Raw genomic sequence first — 21,453 nt, forward strand, 5'->3', positions numbered from 1 at the left:
TACAGAGTGGTTTTGATGTGATTCAGTAATTTATATCCTTTCACTTATCTATCTTCTGAGTAAAGCAAGGGGAACATTTGCATGTAAAATGCCTTTTAATTATCTGTGTTTCACTTGACTGACACTTGGCTATGAGTGGAGCAACTGTGCTCAGTAGTCATATATTGAGATCAAGATCAATTTTATTAATAACTAATTTTATCACTTACTGTCAGAAACTCTTTGTTCCTTTTTTAAGTCAATGGTCTCACATTCGCGCACCATGATGTGTGGGACTAGGCCGGGGGAGAGAGGGGGATTAAGAGTTAAATACAGAGGATCTAGGGCACCATGGTGGCACAGTGATTAGAACTGCTGCTTCACAGGGACCGGGGTTCAATTCCAGCCTTGGGTGATTGTGTGGAATTTGCAATATTCTCCACACGTCTGCATGGCTTTCTTCCTCCCACAGTCCACAGTCTGTGGTGAGTCTGCACATCCTCCCCGTGTGTGCGTGGGTTTCCTCCCACAGTCCAAAGATGTGCGGGTTAGGTGGATTGGACATGATAAATTGCCCTTAGTGTCCAAAATTGCCCTTAGTGTTGGGTGGGGTTACTGGGTTATGGGGATAGGGTGGAGGTGTTGACCTTGGGTAGGGTGCTCTTTCCAAGAGCCGGTGCAGTCTCGATGTGCTGAATGGCCTCCTTCTGCACTGTAAATTCTATGATAATCTATGTGTAGGTTAGGTGGGATTACGGGGATAAGGTGAGCCTAGGTACGGAGCTCTTTCGGAGGGTTGGTGTTGACTCAATGGGCCGAATGGTGTCCTGCTGCATGCTAGGGAATCTATGATTCTGACACAGCCCCATCTCTCAAGATGCACAGCTACTGTCCTTTTTATGCTGGTGGATGTTAGGGTATCCTCACCACGACAGGACAATGTGCTAAGCAGGGTTCCAGAGTAGAGGATGTGTGTCAATACCTTTCAAATTCCACCATGCAATCAGTAGTAACTCAAGAGGAAGCTCCAGAATAAACCAAGACTGACCACTGGGAAGATCCAACCTTGGCAAATCCCTCAAATTTATTCTGTGGTTGATGCGAGTTGTGCACTAGCACCCACTAAACTCAAAGCTGAGCAATGGTCAGTAAACACATCTCAGCACACAAACAATGTCTTAATTTATGTCCCAGCTACTGTCTTCGATATAGGTACACCAAGAATGAACTAAATACAGTATTAAACAGTTAATATGAAATAATTATGTTTTTACAAGTATTTAATTGTATTCATTTAAGTAAAATAATGGTTCATGGAAATAAGAGCACTCCTCTCTGATATAATGCAGTGCTTGGAAGTCAAGTGCATCTGCTATAATTAAGCCTATGCTATGGGGAACATTAAGCAGCATGCCTAAATGCAAATAAAACATGAAAAATATCTAGAAAAAATGTCCAGACCCAAAAGACTTTTTTTTTTTAAATAATATTTTATTGAAAATGTTTGGTCAACCAACACAGTACATTGTGCATCCTTTACACAACATTGTAACAATACAGATAATAATGACCTTTTTTAATTTAAACAAAAACAACAACAAATAAATAAATATTAAATAACAAGAAAAAAAAAAAAAAAAAAAAACTAGCCCTAATTGGCAACTGCCTTGTCTCAGGCCACACCCCCCCCCCATCCCCCCCCCCCTCCCCCCCCCAAGTCCTGGGCCGCTGCTGCTGCCTTCTTTGTTCTCCCCCATCTATCTTTCCGCAAGATATTCGACGAACGGTTGCCACCGCCTAGTAAACCCTTGAGCCGACCCCCTTAGGACGAACTTAATCCGCTCTAACTTTATGAACCCCGCCATATCATTTATCCAGGTCTCCACCCCCGGGGGCTTGGCTTCTTTCCACATTAGCAATATTCTGCGCCGGGCTACTAGGGACGCAAAGGCCAAAACATTGGCCTCTTTCGCCTCCTGCACTCCCGGCTCTTGTGCAACCCCAAATATAGCCAACCCCCAGCTTGGTTCGACCCGGACTCCTACTACTTTCGAAAGCACCTTTGTCACCCCCATCCAAAACCCCTGTAGTGCCGGGCATGACCAAAACATATGGGTATGATTCGCTGGGCTTCTCGAGCACCTCGCACACCTATCCTCCACCCCAAAAAATTTACTGAGCCGTGTTCCAGTCATATGTGCCCTGTGTAATACCTTAAACTGAATCAGGCTTAGCCTGGCGCACGAGGACGACGAGTTTACCCTGTTTAGGGCATCTGCCCACATCCCCTCCTCAATCTCCTCCCCTAGCTCTTCTTCCCATTTCCCTTTTAGTTCGTCCATCATAGTCTCCCCTTCGTCTCTCATTTCCCTATATATATCCGACACCTTACCGTCCCCCACCCATTTCTTTGAGATGACTCTGTCCTGCACCTCTTGTGTCGGGAGCTGCGGGAATTCCCTCACCTGTTGCCTCGCAAAAGCCCTCAATTGCATGTACCTGAATGCATTCCCTTGGGGCAACCCATATTTCTCGGTCAGCGCTCCCAGACTCGCAAACTTCCCATCCACAAATAGATCTTTCAATTGCGTTATACCTGCTCTTGGCCACATTCCATATCCCCCATCCATTCCCCCCGGGGCAAACCTATGGTTGTTTCTTATCGGGGACCCCCCCAGTGCTCCGGTCTTTCCCCTATGTCGTCTCCACTGTCCCCAAATCTTCAGTGTAGCTACCACCACCGGACTCGTGGTATAGTTCCTTGGTGAGAATGGCAATGGGGCTGTCACCATAGCCTGCAGGCTGGTCCCCCTACAGGACGCCCTCTCTAATCTCTTCCACGCCGCTCCTTCCTCCTCTCCCATCCACTTACTCACCATTGAAATATTAGCGGCCCAATAATACTCACTTCGGCTCGGTAGTGCCAGCCCCCCCCTATCCCTACTACGCTGTAAGAATCCCTTCCTCACTCTCGGAGTCTTCCCGGCCCAAACAAAACCCATGATACTCTTTTCTATCCTTTTGAAAAAAGCCTTCGTGATCACCACCGGGAGACACTGAAACACAAAGAGGAATCTCGGGAGGACCACCATCTTAACCGCCTGCACCCTCCCTGCCATTGACAATGCTACCATATCCCATCTCTTGAAATCTTCCTCCATCTGTTCCACCAACCGCGTCAAATTTAGCCTGTGCAATGTGCCCCAATTCTTAGCTATCTGGATCCCCAGGTAACGAAAGTCTCTTGTTACCTTCCTCCCAAAAGACTTATTAAAAGTGATACAATATGGAGCCCTGAGCACTATATTGTTGCTGACATGCGGAGTGAACATATATTCTCCATGCATTCTCTTTAATAACACTGTCAGATTTCTGCAACTTTTACAAAGATAGATAATAGCTCCTGAACACTTCCCGACTCAGCTGCACCTGTTACATAAATTCAGTAAAATGAGTCGAATTCCACTGATGATCACTCCCTAAACTGTGCAGGTACAGAAACTACGCAAGAAAAGATACAGACTCAGATTGTGGAATGCAATGAATAGTTCTGCAGTTCGCATATGCATGCTGCTAACCCACTCAGCGCTCTGTGTTTTCCTCCATTGAGGCGAGCTTCAAATTTAATGAAGCGGCTTTAGTTCTCTTCTCAAAAAACTTTTTTCTTTGTTGCTTGGCTTGTCATTTATCATTGTTTAGCCTAAGGGAGCCCGAAAGACAACCATGTGATCCTGGGTCTCTGCCAACTCTACTTGAGCAAGCTAGCACAAGCGCAAAAGTAGATCTGAAGCGATTTCTTTTCTCCAGTTTTCCTTCTCTGTGCTGAAGGCCCTGGTCTTCCACGGTACCTCGGTTAAAATGGCAGACTTGGCTCGCAGCCCAACGCTGAAAGACAGCGCTGGAGAGGCAAGCCCTTGTGCCACCATGTGGTCCTGACATTAAGTGGCAGTTGTTTAGTGGTATTAAGAAGTCGATCACATCTGCCTCGTTTTCACTAGAACGCTGCACTCTTCATTCCTAGGAAACAAGCAAACATGAAACTTGTCAAAGATGTCTGTTTGATATATTAGTTGATCATTTGTAGCACAGCATGTGCTGAGACCAAATGCAGTATTCATTTCCAGCAGTGCATGTTGAGAGGGTGGGGAAACTATCCAGACAGGTGTTGACGTAAGGGCATTGGATTGGGGGTACGGGAAAGCTGCAGCAGATAGGACAAGGATGGAGGATGAGGGATGAAAGGCAGGTAAAAGAGAAGAGAGTGACAGGTGGCACATGACTGACACGAGGGAACAGGAGGAGGAATGGGGATGGGTAGAGAGGGCACTGGGACGGAAAGATAAGCTTATCCAAGTGGACAGAATCAATGGTTCAGATTCTGATTTCAGGATGTTGAATTCTTCTTACCTTCACATTGGCCATAATTTTGGGATTTGAACTCAGTTACATGTCAATCAGAATTGTTTGTTCAAAAAAGGTCACAAGGATAGCACCAGCAAACACAGGCCAGTCAATTTAATATCAGTGGTGGGCAAGCTTTCAGAGACAATTATTCAGGATAGAATTAGTAATCACATGGAAAAATGTGGGTCGATTAGGAAGAATCAGCATGGATTTCTAAATGGGAAATTGTGTTGAACTAACTTGCTGGAGTTTTTGGAGGAGGTAACAGCCAGGGTTGATGAGGGTAATGTTGATGTGGTGGACATGGACTTTCAGAAGGCAGTTGATTCAGTCCCACACAACAGATTTGTGTTATAGCTCATGGAATAACAGGGTCAGGAGCAACATGGATACAAAATTGGCTGAATAATCAGCAGCAGAGAATAATGGTCAATGGATATTTTTTTAGCTGGAGGTAGGATGGAGTGGTATTCCCCAGGGGCCAGTATTGGGATCCCTGCATTTCTTGATGTATATTAATAATCCATATCTTGGTGTGCAGGGGACAATTCTCCTATCGCGGGACAGAGTGTCCGCGCCGTCGTGAACGCCGTCGCGTTTCACGACAGAGTGAAACGGGCACGGGCACTAGCGATTCTGTCGCCCATAGTGGGCCAGAACGACGCTGGAGCGGTTCACGCCGCTCCAGTGTCACTTCCTGCCATGCACTGGGGGCGGCGCCACCTGCGCATGCGCAGTGGCGACGCACCAACCCGCACATGCGCGGTGGCTTTACAGAATGCGCCCGCGCCGACGCAACATGGCACGGGGGTTCTGGGGCCGGACTCGCAATAAAGTAGGCCTGGTGGGGGGGGAGAGGCCGGCCCGCCGATCAGTGGGCCCCAATCGTGGGCCAGACCCCATTGCAGGTCCCCCCCTGGGACGGAGCCCCCCCCCCCCCCCCCCCCCCCAACAGGCCGCCACCTTTGCGCAGAGTTCGTACCGGCAGCAACCAGGTGTGGACGGCGCTGGCGGGATTCTGCTTTTTCCGCGCGGCCGCTCAGCCCATCCGGGCCAGAGAATCGGCGGCCTGGCCTCGTACAGCACCCCACGACCGGCGCCGTCCCAAATGCGCTGGCGCAAATACTTCTGAGATTTGAAGTAGTGTGAGCAGGTTTATACCCTATATCTAAGGAAGCATGTGTGGGCCTTGGAAAGTGTTCAGAGGACGTTCACAAGAATGATCCCTGGAATGAAGGAGGAGCTTGTCATATGAGGAGCGGTTGAGGACTCTGGGTCTGTACTCGTTGGAGTTTAGAAGGATGAGCGGGGCCCTTATTGAAACTTACAGGATACTGAGAGGCCTGGATAGAGTGGACATGGAGAGGATGTTTCCACTAGTAGGAAAAACTAGAACCCAAGGCCACAGCTTCATACTGAAGGAATGTTTCTTTAAATCTGAGATGAGGAATTTCTTCAGGTGGTGAATCTGTGGAACTCTTTGCTGCAGAAGGCTGTGGAGGATCAACGGCCACGAGACGACCTGCCTCTTCGACTCAGGGAGCACGGAGAGTTTCATTCACCCAGATACGGTACGGCGCTGCTCCCTCCCAATTTTATCCGCGACCCAGAAAATCTCCCTGGCTTCCGAATCACATTCCGTGGGTACTGTGTCGCAACCCTTACAGTACGGGGCATCGAGTACAAAAATGTCAAGCTCTACGTCCTCCCCCAACTCTGCGCTGCCCGACTACTAGGTCGAGATTTCCAATGCCACCTCAAAAGTCTTACCTTGGAGTTCGGTGGACTCCTGCCCCCTCTCACCGTCTGTAGCCTCTTGACCCTTAAGGGCGCCCCACCCCCGCTCTTTGCTAACCTCACCCGGACTGTAAGGCCATTGCCACTAGGAGCATACGATACAATGCTCGGGACAAGGCCTTTATCAGTTCGGAGGTCCAGCGACTCCTGCGGAAAGGGATCATAGAGGCCAGTACTAGCGCCTCTAGGGGAGCCCAAGTGGTGGTTGTCAAAACTGGGAAGAAGCACGAGATGGTCATCGACTACAGTCAGGCCATCAACCGGTACACGCAGCTCGATGCGTACCCTCTCCCCCGCATATCTGACATGGTCAATCAGATTGCGCAGTACCGAGTCTTCTCCACTATTGACTTGAAGTCCATGTACCACCAGCTCCCTATCCACCCGGAGGACCGCCAATACACTGCCGTCGAGGCAGATGGCCGCCTCTACCACTTCCTCAGGGTCCCCTTCGACGTCACCAATGGGGTCTCGGTCTTCCAACGGGAGATGAACCGAATGGTTGACCAGTACAGGTTGCGGGCCACTTTCCTGTATCTGGATAATGTCACCATCTGCGGCCATGACCAGCAGGACCATGATGCTAACCTCCAACATTTCCTCCACACCGCCAAGCTCCTTAATCTGACATACAATAAGGAGAAATGAGTTTTCCGCACAACCCGCCTAGCCATCCTTGGCTACATTGTGGAAAATGGAGTCCTAGGGCCCGATCCCGACCGCATGCGCCCCTTCCTGGAACTTCCACTTCCCCACTGCCCCAAGGCCCTGAAGAGATGCCTGGGGTTCTTTTCCTATTATGCCCAGTGGGTCCCCAATTATGCGGACAAGGCACGCCCAATCATTAAATCCACCATATTTCCCCTGACGGCTGAGGCCCGCCAGGCCTTCAACCACATCATAACAGATATTGGCAAAGCCACGATGAACGCAGTAGACAAGTCCATCCCGTTCCAGGTGGAGAGCGATGCGTCTGACTTTGCTCTGACCGCTACCCTCAACCAGGTGGGCAGGCCCGTGGCTTTCTTCTTCCGTACCCTCCAGGTCTCCGAAATTCAACACTACTCCGTCGAAAAGGAAGCCCAAGCCATTGTGGAAGCTGTGGGGCATTGGAGGCATTACCTGGCCGGCAGGCGATTCACTCTCCTCACTGACCAACGGTCGGTTGCCTTCATGTTTAACAATATGCAGCGAAACAAGATCAAGAATGACAAGATCCTAAGGTGGAGGATCAAACTCTCCACTTATAATTATGATATCTTGTATCGACAAAGAACAAATAAATGTACAGCACAGGAACAGGCCCTTCGGCCCTCCAAGCCCGTGCCGACCATGCTGCCCGACTAAACTACATTCTTCTACACTTCCCGGGTCCGTATCCCTCTATTCCCATCCTATTCACGTATTTGTCAAGATGCCCCTTAAATGTCACTGTAGTCCCTGCTTCCACCACCTCCTCTGGTAGCGAGTTCCAGGCACCCACTACCCTCTGCGTAAAAAACTTGCCTCGTACATCTACTCTAAACCTTGCCCCTCTCACCTTAAACCTATGCCCCCTAGTAATTGACCCCTCTACCCCGGGGACAAGCCTCTGACTATCCACTCTGTCTATGCCCCTCATAATTTTGTAGACCTCTATCAGGTCGCCCCGCAACCTCCTTCGTTCCAGTGAGAACATACCGAGTTTATTCAACCGCTCCAATGAGCGCCCAGATGCCCTATCCCGCGGTACATGTGCCAGCGCACAAGTAGACCGACTTTGGGCCCTCCACAATGACCTCTGTCACCCGGGGATCACCCGTTTTTTTCATTTTATCAAGGCCAGCATCCTACCTTACTCCACCGAGGAGGTCAGGACCATGACCAGGGACTGCCAGGTCTGCGTGGAGTGCAAACCGCACGTCTATCGGCTAGACAGAGCGCACCTGGTAAAGGCCTCCCGCCCCTTTGAGCGCCTCAGGGCCCCTCCCCTCCACTGACCGTAAGGTGTACTTTCTCAACATCATTGATGAGTACTCACGTTTCCCTTTCGCCATCCCGTGCCCGGACATGGCCTCTGCCACAGTCATCAAGGCCCTGCACGGCCTCTTCACCTTGTTCGGTTTCCCCACTTACATCCATAGCGATCGGGGTTCCTCCTTCATGAGTGATGAGCTGCATCAGTTCCTGCTTAGCAAGGGCATCGCCTCAAGCAGAACTACCAGCTACAACCCCTGGGGAAACGGACAGGTGGAGAGGGAGAACGCGATGGTCTGGAAGGCCGTCCTCCTTGCGCTACGGTTTAGAAGTCTTCCTGTTTCCTGCTGGCAGGAGGTCCTTCCCGATGCGCTCCACTCCATCCGGTCGCTTCTGTGTACCGCCACCAATGCGACACCTCACGAGAGAATGCTGGTCTTCCCCAGGGAGTCCACCTCATGGGTCTCGCTCCCGTCCTGGCTGACAGTTCCAGGGCCCGTCCTCCTCCGGAAGCATGCGAGGAGTCACAAGTCGGATCCCCTGGTCGAACGGGTCCTTCTCCTCCATGTTAACCCCCAATATGCCTTTGTGGCACACCATGACGGGCGGGAGGACACAGTCTCCCTTCGGGACTTGGCACCCGCAGGTTCCCCAGCGACCATCACCACTACCCCCGACTCTACACCGTCTCCCTCCGTTGCTACTTATCCGGAAGACGACACGCTCCTGGATACACAGGCCTCAACACTTCATCCGTCACCAGTGTCCTCACCACAGCCGGGACTGAGGCGATCACAGGGGAAGGTCAAAGCCCCCGACAGACTCGATCTCTAATTCAACCCGTCCACTTCACCCCCGCCGAACTCATTTTTCTAACAGGGGGTGAATGTGGTGAACCACTATTATATTGTACATACTGTTCTTACTTATTGTACTTACTGTTCGTTACATGTCTGGGTTTGTCCCGGCTGGCTCCGCCCCTCGGGCTCAAGTATAAAGGTGGCTAACCTCCAGCCCTGCCCTCATTCTGGGACCGGCTGCCAGCAGGTATCTTTTAGCTGATTAAAGCCACAATTTACTCTTCCAACTCTCGTCTGTCGTCATTGATGGTACATCAAACTCAAACCGGGAATCGAACCTGGGACCCTGGAGCTGTGAAGCAACACTGTGCTATTGTGCTGCCTACTAAACGATGAACTACATGTGCAGAAAAACAAACATGTTGAAGTGACTCTTGGGAAAGAATTAATTTGTGAAGTCAGATGATAATGATAAGACCCTCAACTGGATTAGTGTCTGGTAACCATACCCACTACCCATTGTTGTCTATAATATGTATGGGGAATAGTCATCTCCAGACGTGCAGCACTGCAGGAGCCAGAGATACAGTTAAAGTTTTCGTTTTGAAACACAGAACAGCTAAAAGCCCATTTTATACTTTGTGCAGATTAAAGCGGCTGTTGTTTATTCAGGGGCTTTTGACCTTCAGTTGCCACCTCTTGAGGTCACGATGATAGAATGAATGAAAGAAGCCAGACCTGGAGGCGTTTTTCAGTGTTCTGTTAGCTCGGAGATGTACAGCCTGTATACGGCCTGTATTATTCAGCAAACTGTATCCTGGCACAGACTATCTGCGAATGATTTTGTTTTCAGTAATATGTTTTTGCGGGTGGCAGGTGTTGTGACAGAGGCAACATGGTAAATTCTTGTGATTGAATTGTGTGGAGTGATACTGCATTATACAGGAAGTGGCATCCTTTGTGTCTATTTTCCAGAATTCTATATACAAATAACAGCTTGTATTTATATGGCACCTTTAATGCCGTAAAATTACCCAAGGCACTTCACAGGAACATTTATCAGGCTATATCTGACACCAAACTACATAAAGAGCAATTAAATCAGGTGATCGTAAGCTAAGTCAAAAGATAGGTCCAAGGAGCATCGTAAAGAGGCAGAGAGAAGTGAAGAGTGAATTCCAGAGCATGTGACCTAAGCAGCTAAAGGCACAACCAGAATGTAGTATATGGCAAAACTCCTCCGTAGATTGTACACTGTGATATTCCTCTAGTTGTGAACTCTGCATTACTGCTTAATATACTTGTGATGATAATGTGCAGGAAATTCATCAGCCATCTGCTGTCTACCCCCTTGAGGAGACAAATCAGCTGATGCTACGCTGGCAAGCACTGTGAGAACGGAGAGACTGCCTCAAGGAATCTGGCTGGAAGTCCACTTCCGTCCTGCCTCAAGCCCTCAACAATGACTGCCCCCAGAAGGACGACTCACTCTTGTAATATACTTAGGGTTTAGTAATTGAGGAAGCCAGCGGTAGTGCAATAAGGATTTATTTTAAACTATATACAATACTTTGCCCACGGCAGTAACTCGCCACAATCCGATCCCCTTGGGAAGGGCCGGCTTTTATGTTTAGGTCTAATGAGCTCCAGCTGGGTGGCCTCCGCCCCTTACCTGGGAAGCCCGTCCTCCACAAATCTCACGGGGAGAATGGTTTCCCTGTAGTCCTCTTGCGGGTTATGATATTAGGTTAAACACAGCAGTCAATTTTCATAAAGTGCAAGAAACAGAAATTGACTGGGATCCGCCTTGGGGGGCCTTGGCTATGTCCACCTGCATCTGGGACATGTCCCTCATCGACTGCAACATGATGCTGAGGCCCTCAGCCATGGTTATCACAGACTGAGCCAGGCCTTGGACACCATCACTCAAGACGCGGACATCATGCTGCATGCTGTCCATTGGGGCGCCACCTTCGTGGTGTTGGCCTCGGTGTCATACATTGTCGGCATCATCTCGTGTGCCCATAGCCTTTGGACTCCTCTAATTGGCTATGGGCTTGCTGGAATGTCATTGACATCCCCTCCTGAATGCCACGCTGTGTCCTAGCACCTTCATCAGCTCCTGGTTAACCTGGTCCAGAGGCTCGGCATCTGCCTGGGACTCAGCTGAGTCCTGGGATCCGGCAGACCTCCGACTGCTGACTCCCATGGATGTTCCTGCCTCCACCTGATGTGCATCAGCAACTGTGTGGTGCTCATCAGATTGTGCCCCAGAAGCCTGCTCACTAATATTGCCCACCGAGGTGTGTGTCTCTGCGCTGGTGGAAGCTGGGGGTGATAGCTGTGACGCCTAGATGGGGGTCTCCTTGGTGCTCTCCTCCTCCTAGGTGGACTCTTGGGTGGCCGGAGGGGTGGGGAGGTAAAAACGACTCCAGATGGCCCGGCCCCATCAAATAGAGATCTTGCGAGAGAATGGACGTGTGGTCAGTGAGAGGGAAGGACCTTCAGTCTGACATGAACAACTCACGTGTGAAATGTCAGCTGGGTGACGGAGCGGTGAATCCTCACCTCTGCGGCGAAGGCCACCCTCGCTGTCGGTGACTGCTCTCTCCCCAGTCAACCTCACGCTCTCCAGGGCCCATTCCTCATAGAGGGTGAGGATTCTGATCTCTAGTACTTCACCGCCCACCTTGGCCCTTTCTCGCCTATTATGGGCCAATGTATCCTGTGGGGACAAAGAGAGGGCATTGTGAGTTGCAAGCTTGATGGATCAGGGGGCATATGGCAGGTGCCATGTGTGGGCACCGCAACTGGACATGAAAGAGTTGTGCTGGTGGGTGCCAGGGAGTGCGGAGGAACAAGCATGAAGACCGGATGTGGGGAGGGTGTGAGGTGTCAGCCAGCGATTTGTGAGGGGGGGGACGAGGGTGGGTTTGGAATTTTAAGGAGTGGCTGGCAGAACTGATGCCAGGCGAGAGGTGGTAACTTACCCTTGCAGCTCAGTGGAGGTCGTTGGTTTGAATCCGACATTGGACGGCGGTCCTCCTGGTCATGCTGCCCACACTGGCAGCCGCTGCCACTGCCTCCCAGGCAGTAACGGAGGCCCTGCTGCTGGCCCTCCGGCCCCCTCGGGGGAACAGGATGTCGCGTCCAACATCCCACTGCATCCAGAAGCCTGGCCAGGTCGGCGTCCCCAAAGCCAGGAGCAGGTCTGCGCGCTGCCGTGCTTGTGTGTTGACTGGGAGTGAGTAGTGAGGAAGCGTTTAGAAGCTGCTCCCCTTGGGTCTGGCGAATCCGATGACGAGGCATCCAGTAATGGCGAGAAGCTCATTTCTGGCACTAAGTGCCGTTTAATACGGGCCGGGATCTCCTGGGAAACACCCCACCAATCACGCCCAAAATTACACTTTGAACCTTTTCATCTGAAGGGAAAACATTTCTGGGCTTTGGGGAAAGAGCCAGGGAGTGGCATTAGCTACATTGCTCTTGCAAAGAGCTGGCAGGGGCTTGATGGGCTGAGTGGCCTCATTCTGGGCTGTTACCACTTTGTAATTCTATTCTAGAATTTTCATTTATGTCGCACCTTTAACGGAATAAAATGTCCCGAGGTGCTTCACAGGAGCCAAAATTTGGCATCAACCCACATGGAGAAATTTTGGGATGGCTGAGGGGAGGCACGGTCTTAACGTGAGGCCAGACCTTGAGTATTCTGTAGTTTTGGTCTCCTTACCTACAGAAGGTTATATTTGCCATGGAGGGGGTGCATGGAGGCTCACCAGATTATTCCCTGGGATGGAGGGATTGTTATATGTGGACAGATTGAGGAGACTGGGCCTGCATTCTCTGGATTCTCAAAGGATGACCTCATTGAAACCTCCAAAAATCTTCCAGAGCGCGTGACAGAGTGGATGAAGATGGGATGGTTCCACCAGCAGGTTAGTCTAAAACAGGGGACATGGTCTCAGAGTAAGAGACAGACCATTTAAAACTGAGAAGAGGAGGAATCTGCGTAATTCTCTACTCCAGAAGGCCGGGAAAGCTCAGTCACGGAGTATGTTCTGGATAGGTTTCTGGAGACTAATGACACCGAGGGATATGGAGATCGCGCGGGAAAATAGCGATGAGATAGATGATCAGCAATGGTCTAATTAAATGGCGAAACAGGTTCAATGGGTGGAATGGCTTCCTCCTGTTCCTATGTTAAGGAGCACCTTTTAAAGGAGGGATGAGGGACAGAGACGTTTAGACTAGGAAGTCCAGGCCTTCGGGCCTAGAGAGCTGGAGGCACACAGCCAATTGTGGAGCAAAGGATATCAGGGATGCGCAAGAAGATAATATCGGAAGAGCACAGAAAGTGACGTGTGTGGGGCTGGAGATAGTTGGCAAGACAGGGAGAGGAATTAGTCCAAAGGTTCACTTTTTTTAAAAATGGCATTTGACGCAAGCCCAGTTAACACAATTGCACATCATTGACATTTTGTTTTATTAGAAACAATGATTTGTAATCAGTTTTATACATGAAATATACAGCGTGAAAAAATAAGTAATCTGGAGATGGATTCTACAGACGCCATGTTCTACATCAAACAGGAGTAAAAGCAAGATTGCTAAAAGGTAAATTAAAAACAGTCAGTCACCCCACATGAATCTAGTCACAAGATTGACATTTAAATACATAGTTTGACAGTGATCACAAAACATTGACTGTGTTGCCTCGACCCCCTCATTATTTACAATAGCTCCCGAGATCTTATGTTATAATGTACAGGCGATGTGCATATGTATTAATCAAGCAAACTCCCAACATAAAATTCACACAATAAACTTTACAATCTTATCGCTCAGAAGTGTAATGACTGTATATATTTACACTTTTGTCGAAAGAAATGGCAGCCACTGAGGGAGAGTTAATGAAATCTGTATCATGCTCTGAATTATGGTTCTGGCCTCCAATGTCGCACACTTCAAAAGTTCCAAGTTGTGGCTCTATGAATGTTATTGTTGAGATTTAATAGACCTGGGGAACGATGGCTAAAAATCTCTACAAGGTACTTATGGCATTCCCTAGAATTCTTTCTTGTCTGGTTCAAATCAGGTAGCTTTCAGAGCTGTTTTTCTAAGGGAATTCTGGCAGCTTTCGCTCTCTAAGCTAATCCTCACCAGGCACTACAGAGACACTGACGAGAACCCTTCCCCCAACAGGCTACAACACACAGATCTCCCAGTAGTTAATTACAGAGAGGGAGCTCAGCGGATCACCACAGGCCACTCTCACACATTGCCGAGTGACCATTTTGAAATACATCATCAAAGATGAGGAGGCTGTGGGGACAAAAGATCGAGATGGGGGAGAAAACTCCTGAAGAGGGAAACTTACCCAATTTTAAAAAAGCATTAAAAAAAATCAGATTCACCTCCCGTCATTTGTCAATTTGCTGCCTTCTTCAATCACATGGTTGCCAATATAAATTTAGAGTACCCAATTATTTTAACTTTTTTCCAACTAAGGGGCAATTTAGCGTGGCCAATCCACCTAACCTGCACATCTTTGGGTTGTGGGGGTGAAACCTACGCAGACACATGGAGAATGTGCAAACTCCACACGGACAGTGATCCAGGACCGGGATTCGAACCTGGGTCGTCAGCGCCGTAATTTCAGTGCTAAGTCCAGAGAACATTTTGAATGAAAAAGGACATTTCAACAATGTCTCTATTATCTTGCTCCCAGAGCTACTCACAGCAATGTCCAGGAGATTAATTCCTGCATGCAGACTCCAGGATAATCCTGGAAGATTGACAAACCTAGCAGGCCTGCTAATTGAGGCTGAAATGTTAACTCTTTGCCACCAGAGCTGCAAACTCACATCATATATTTTGGGGCATGAAGTATTCTCAAACATTTCTGTTTGATCAAGGTCACTACTTATAGTTCATTCTTTTCCCTCACTGTAAAAAAAATACTGAAGTTCTTTTAAGAACCTTTTTTAAAAATCTGCTTGATTTGTGATTCAAACCAACAAGATTACACATGAAGTATTTGGTAAGGACAGGAACCAGTGGGCAGCCTGTCTACTCAAAATCTCAGGTTGTTGCAGAATGTGTCGAGCGATTTATTTAATGATCTGATGCCAGGATATTAAGTTTTGTTTGGCCTTCAGTTGCTCCTTCAAGGGGATGGCGTTGCTGTGCCGCAAAGCTGCCACGTTTAATCACCCAGAGGCCGCAACTGCATTAATATAATTGCATCCCAAACTATATCTGGTGCCGTGAATTTGCTCATTTTTAGTGAGATGCAAACATCAACATCTCATTAGGAGGAAATCTTGAATGAAGAGCTTCCACTCTGGAGATTGTAACAAGCCAGCTTGAGAACCCCCTCGTGAGGCTCCATTAATGGAGCTAAACAAAGAAGCTGGTGAACTAAATTAAGTGGGCAATGTGCTCTTTTCAAAGCGAGTGCAAACACAAAGGTATCCTCTGCAGTGCCTGCTGCCTTTTTAATGAGTTGAGATTTGTTATCTGTAGCATCGATTTAAGCAGAGTCTGTGCAGCACTGCACTGTCCAAATGCAGCATTAAACCACCATTCAATTAAAATACGAACGAGAGGATATTATTGAAAACAAACCCAGCACCCCCTCCCCCCCCCCCCCCGCCCCCACACACACAATAGCATTACTACCATGTTTGGGAGTAACTGGTCTGGAACTATACTGGCCCAAGGCTGGTGTCCTGCCTTGAGAAAAATAATGCAGGCACCCAAAAGATGTTTTTAATGCACTTTACTGCAACAAACTTTCACTGAAATGGGGAGAGGCCGTGGGCATAATTTACAATGTGGTACCTGGGTGCTAATCCGACAATAGCCCGGCCCAACTTTGGCCCCATTCATTTCAATCACAGGTCCCACTAAAACTGGAGAGATACTCTTCGCCACATTAGCATCCAGATATGGCACTGAAAATGCCCTTTGAAGGCGTTTTAAACTTTACATATTCCTGTCACGTACAACTCCTCCAACACTGACTGAGGGGGGGGGGGGGGGGTGCGGCGCGGGGGAGGAGACACTTTTCCCAATATGGTCAGCCCGTTTAAAATCCTGGGTCTGTGCTGGGACAGTGGATAGGCTGCTATAATTGGCCCTGGGACCCATAATATGGAAACGTGAAAGGGATGTGTAGGCATCTGGTGGAGACAGGATGGACAAGGGCTCACTTGCCTGCTGCCAGAATGCTTACTATGTGCAAATAACTTTGCCAACACTCCCAGCCTGGCTTCACAATGGATGGTCACATGGTTCGGGAGCTCTGCCAATATATAGAGAAGGGTAGTCCAACATCAATCAATGAGGTTAGGGAAGACATCAATCCCTCGGGTCAAAGCTCCAGGTTATGCCTGGTTCATCAGTACGTGATCAATATTCCACCTCTTTCGAAGATTGTCAAAGTTCAGAGTATCAACAAAAAAAAAATCCATTATTCATTCTGGGCGAGATCTCCACATCGTAATAGTGTTAAACAGGCAATAACCCTGCAGCATTATTCCATCATTCCTTACTTTTATTTCCAATTAAGTTCACACCCATCAGGAAAGGTGTAGAAGTTGACTGCTGACTCACTTTTACATCTATCGCACAAAATCAAGATTGAACCGTTTTGTGTTGTCCACGTTGGGAGACTGCAGGTCAGGGTCCACAGCTAACTCTTCACTCAGGAGTAGGCCAGGGATGGGAGCAGCTGCAACAGACGTTTTCCATCCCTAACTTTGCCCCGTCCAGCATGCCTTATCTGCTCACAAGCTGGGACAGGGTGTGGGAACCAGTAGCATCCCAGACACGTTGGAACAAAGATCCCAAACATTCTGGCTGAACACTGGCCCCAGCTGCTTGAGGGAAGTTCATCCAAGGTTCAGAAAGTACGAGCGATGAGTTCAAGTTGCACTGAGCGCACATTTCAGTAATTAATAATGCTATTGGCTTGCCATGGAATTTGCGAGTCCTGAGACCATGAGGGATCAGATTATGTCAAAGGACAATGACAGGAGTCACTGAATCATGAAATATTGGGAGGATGGGAGGTGGTCACAGGTTTATGGAAACCTGTACTAACAAGATCTGCATAGTTTGTCAAGGCCCTGGAATCTATCAGCTAACAATTCAGTGTGCCTTCTCTATTTTAAGCTGGTCGAACGAAGTAAAGCTGACAAACCAACGCTGGGCTGCAGGGTTAGAGGAACCAGAAAGCAGTGCGAGACATTGTGTGGAGAAGATTACAAATCTGAAAGCCATAGGGGCCATAACCAATTGGAAAAGAAGTACATCCCCTCGTCACAGCTCCCCCCATCGCCTAATTCCTTTGTCATGGCGCCATTGGGAGCACCTTGCGGGATCACTTCTGGTACAGACATGTTTCTATTCCTGCTGCTTTTTATTTTTAAGGAACACCAACAACAACATGCGTTTATATAGCATTTAGAATGTGGCAAAACGCTCCCAGGTTCTCACCCGACAAATTTTGACACCGAGCCATTTAAAGAGATATTAGGATAGGTGGCCAGTAGCTTGGTGAAGGAGGTAGACTTTGAGCACCTTTTACCATTTCCCGTACCAGCCTCCCCGAACAGGCGCCGGAATGTGGCGACTAGGGGCTTTTCACAGTAACTTCATTTGAAGTCTACTTGTGACAATAAGCGATTTTCATTTCATTTCATTAGAGGGGAAGAGAGATGGGGCTTGGAATTCCACAGCTGAGGGCACAGCCACCAACACGGAGACGAAGGAAATCAGGAACACTCAAGGTACCAGAATTGGGGGAGTGTTGAGAGACCTGGGGAGTGTTTGGTTACAGTGATGGGGAAGGATGAGGGATCTGAATACAAGGATTAAGCATGGTCTGTTTGAGTGGACAGGTAGGGATCCTTTAAATCAGGAAGAGCTTCAGTCACAAAACTGTCAAGAGCCCAGGAACAATTCAACCAGGGAGATCAAAGAGCATGCGGCAGGATTGATGTTTCAGGATCATGGGCCTAAATCTTCCAGCGCTGCCAGCCGCAGGAATCCTCACGGGCGGGACAGTGAATGTGACGGACAAAATAAAAACATGGATGGGGGGCACGGTGGCGCAGTGGGTTAGGGCTGCTGCCTCACGGCACCGAGGTCCCAGTTGCGATCCCAGCTCTGGGCCACTGCCCGTGTGGAGTTTGCACATTCTCCCTGTGTTTTTGTGTGGGTTTCGCCCCCACAACCCAAAGATGTGCAGGGTAGGTGGATTGGCCACGCTAAATTGCCCCTTAATTGGAAAAAATGAATTGGGTACTCTAAATTTATAGAAAGTAAAATAAAAACATACGCAGCATTCCCAAAATTTGTGAGCCCACTCCTTCGCTTTTCCACTGCAGACCCGGATTTAGTTACACCCTCCCAAACTTTCCATTAGAATTCCCAGAGTCAGGCAAAACTTTCCATTAGAATTCCCAGGGTCAGGCAAAACTTTCCATTAGAATTCCCAGGGTCAGGCAATGAGAATAAAGGGGACTGGCAGCCCCAGCAGGAGCTGGGCAATTGGGGCATCCTTGGGAGTTTGGGGGGGGGGGGTCAGTGAGGTTGTAGGGCAGAGGGAAGGGGATTGCAATCATTTTCCAGCGAATCCAGCCCCTGGACGGCCACATTCAGCTGAGAGCCTGCGGGAAGAAGTGTTCACCTGTTCGTCACGACATTGCAAATGCCTAATGACCAGCTGCCCTTAGCAAATGGACCTTTCCACCGTTCCTGGGGCCCACTTAGCTAATACCAAATACCTGCTCTGTTCCTCCATTGTAGTCTATTTGGAACATTCGGTGTTAATAAAATGGATAGGCAATATGCAATGGAATAGTGATTAAAATAATAACCAACATTCCAAACTGATAGCGCAGATAATTTGGCTAATGGATTGGCTGATTAAAATGCACATGGCAGAAAAGTCAGGTCTTTCCATTTGGCCAACAACAAACAAAAATCACCGTCATCATTTCGTGCCACTTTGTAAGTAATAACTCTTCCTTTTTACCTGGACACTCCCCGGTATATGAATGAAAATTGCTTATTGTCACAAGTAGACTTCAAACGAAGTTACTGTGAAAAGCCCCTAGTCGCCACATTCCGGCGCCTGTTCGGGGAGGCTGGTACGCGAATTGAACCGTGCTGCTGGCCTGCCTTGGTCTGCTTGAAAAGCCAGCTCTTTAACCCTGTGCTAAACCAGCCCCTAATGTATGCCATTTTCAAGTTTTATTTTATATACTTCAATTTCTATGAAGTATGTCATCTCACTCAATTAATCTTTGTAGTTATTGCTTTTGTTCCTTTGCGGTGAGAAAGGCTTCTACACCCATTAGCCAAATTGCTCAAATCTGTCACGTCTGGTGGTGATGAAGGAGTGTTCGCTGGCTGTTCTTAGAAACGTGAAATGCACTGAACTAAAACACAGTGCCAGCACATTAAGCCACTCACCACCAGTGTTGTGCGTTGCTGCAGTGCTACTCTCGGAGAAAAAAATACTGACTGTCAATAGTATAAACAGCCTTTACACAAGAATACCGAGTGCTTTATTCATTCTTTGCCTCCCTTGGCTCATACTGCAAGACAATGGAGAGCACTTAATAAAAACAAAGGAAGACAGCAATATACCTCCATGAATGCAATACGGTAGAGGTTTCCAAATGTGCCAACTGGGAGAATGTGTCAGGTTATTCAAAGCTGTTAAGTGTTCTTTTATTGTGAACATCTGAATAAACTTCAACGGGTGAAAGAATTATGATTGTCCACTATGTCGGCATTATATTTATTCAACACAAGATTTGGCATGGGTGTTTTGTCCTTTAGTAAAATCTTTTTTCTTTAGATTTCCGTCGCAGTGATTTCCTCAAATCGAATGTCCTTGTTTCGGACTTCAAGGGCATCGATTGCCCTGGATTGCAGTTCCAAACTGAATTGCCTCATCTCTCTCTCCAGCTCTCGGTTTCTCCTGTACATTTGGATGTAGTTGTGCTGGAGCTGCTTCTGGTACCTAATCACTTTCTCTTTCTCCCCTTGCCAAGTGCGCCGTTCCACCTCAAAGTTCTGCAGCTGATTCTCACACCTCTTCCTCTCGTACATGAGTTCAGCCCTCAGCTTTTCCACCTGCTGCCTCAGAGCCTGCTGGTTGTCTGCATTTTGCCGCTGGACCTTGGCTTCATCGCTCTCGTACATCAGGAAGGGGTCCTCCTGCTCCTGGCAGGTGACAGCGGCATGCCTCGTGCTGCCCAAGGCTTCCCGTAGGCCCGTGGACTCCTGCTCAAGCTTGCCCAGCTTCTCTCTCAGAAGCTCCGCTTCATTCTTCTTCCGTTGGAGTTCGTTCTCGCAGACCTCCAGCTCCAAGGTCTTTGTGTGGACCGAATCCCGGAACTCATGAATCTCATCCTCATGATCCTGGAGTTCAGCCCGAATTTCCCGGAGTTGCACTTTCAAGGAGACAATTTCATTTCCCTTGAGAGAGAGCTCAGCCTGTGAGTCCTTCAGCTGTTGCTTCAGCAGAGAAATCTCCCCTGACTTCTGGCAAACCTAAGGAATTGAATAGAATAACAGAAAAACAGATTAGTTTAGCCAAATGCATCCTTCAACTCCACAGACACTGCCCTGTATTTGTTCTATTCTTTCTTTCTCTTCAATTTAGAAATGTAAGTGAAGAGCCAAGATGCCTGGTCCAGGAGCAGAACGAACGCGGGGGAAGGAAAGGATGAAGTTATAGTTATCCGAGTTTCAGAAGCTTGTAGACTGCAGAAGGGAGGAAAGACTGAGATCTGTGAAATAAAGACCAAATTAGTGTATGTCGGATACAAGAGGAAATCATCAGATGAAGAGTTGGAGAATCGAATAGTGCTGGTGGGGGTGGGGAAGAGGCAAGAGGAAGGTTAGGAAGATAGAAGGCAGGGACCCAGGTTCAATTCTGGCCTTGTGTGACTGTCTGTGTGGAGTTTGCACATTCTCCTGTGTTCGCCGGGTGCTCCGGTTTCCTCCTGCAGTCCAAAGATGTGCAGGTTAGGTTGGATTGGATTTGTTTATTGCCATGTGTACCGAGGTACAGTGAAAAGTATCATTCTGCGTGCAGCTCAAACAGGTTGCTCATACATGAAAAGAAAATACATAATAGGGCCAAACATATAATAGGGCCGAACATAAAATACACAATGTAAATACATAGCCACAGGCATCGGGTAAAGATGTGTGAAGGGATTAGTCCATCAGTCTACAAGAGGGTCCTTTAGGAGTCTGGTAACAGTGGGGAGAAAGTTGTTTCTGAATCTGTTAGTGCGTTTTCTCAGACTTCTGTATCTCCTGCCCGAGGGAAGAAGTTGGAAGAGTGAATAAACCGGGTGGGAGGGGTCTTTGATTATGCTACCCACTTTCCCAAGGCAGCAGGAGGTGTAGACAGAGTCAATGGATGGGAGGCGGGTTTATATGATGGACTGGGCTGTGTTCACGACTCTCTGAAGTTTCTTGCGAT

The 21,453-nt window shown here is 48.4% G+C and overlaps 1 protein-coding gene across 8 annotated transcripts in view; it reads right to left on the reverse strand.

Annotated features, from left to right (window-relative positions):
• Positions 1-13,402: 13,402 nt before the first annotated feature.
• Positions 13,403-21,453, reverse strand: part of lzts2a (leucine zipper, putative tumor suppressor 2a) — a 223,018-nt gene continuing 214,967 nt past the window's right edge. For all 8 annotated transcript variants that reach the window (XM_072479560.1, XM_072479561.1, XM_072479558.1 and 5 more), the window contains one exon: positions 13,403-20,510. In XM_072479560.1, the coding sequence (XP_072335661.1) occupies positions 19,809-20,510 (702 nt within the window). In that variant the 3' untranslated portion in view covers positions 13,403-19,808. The remainder of the gene's footprint in view (positions 20,511-21,453) is intronic.

Source organism: Scyliorhinus torazame, chromosome 16 (assembly GCF_047496885.1).
Source record: "Scyliorhinus torazame isolate Kashiwa2021f chromosome 16, sScyTor2.1, whole genome shotgun sequence".
In the NCBI taxonomy this organism is placed as follows: Eukaryota; Metazoa; Chordata; class Chondrichthyes; order Carcharhiniformes; family Scyliorhinidae; genus Scyliorhinus; species Scyliorhinus torazame.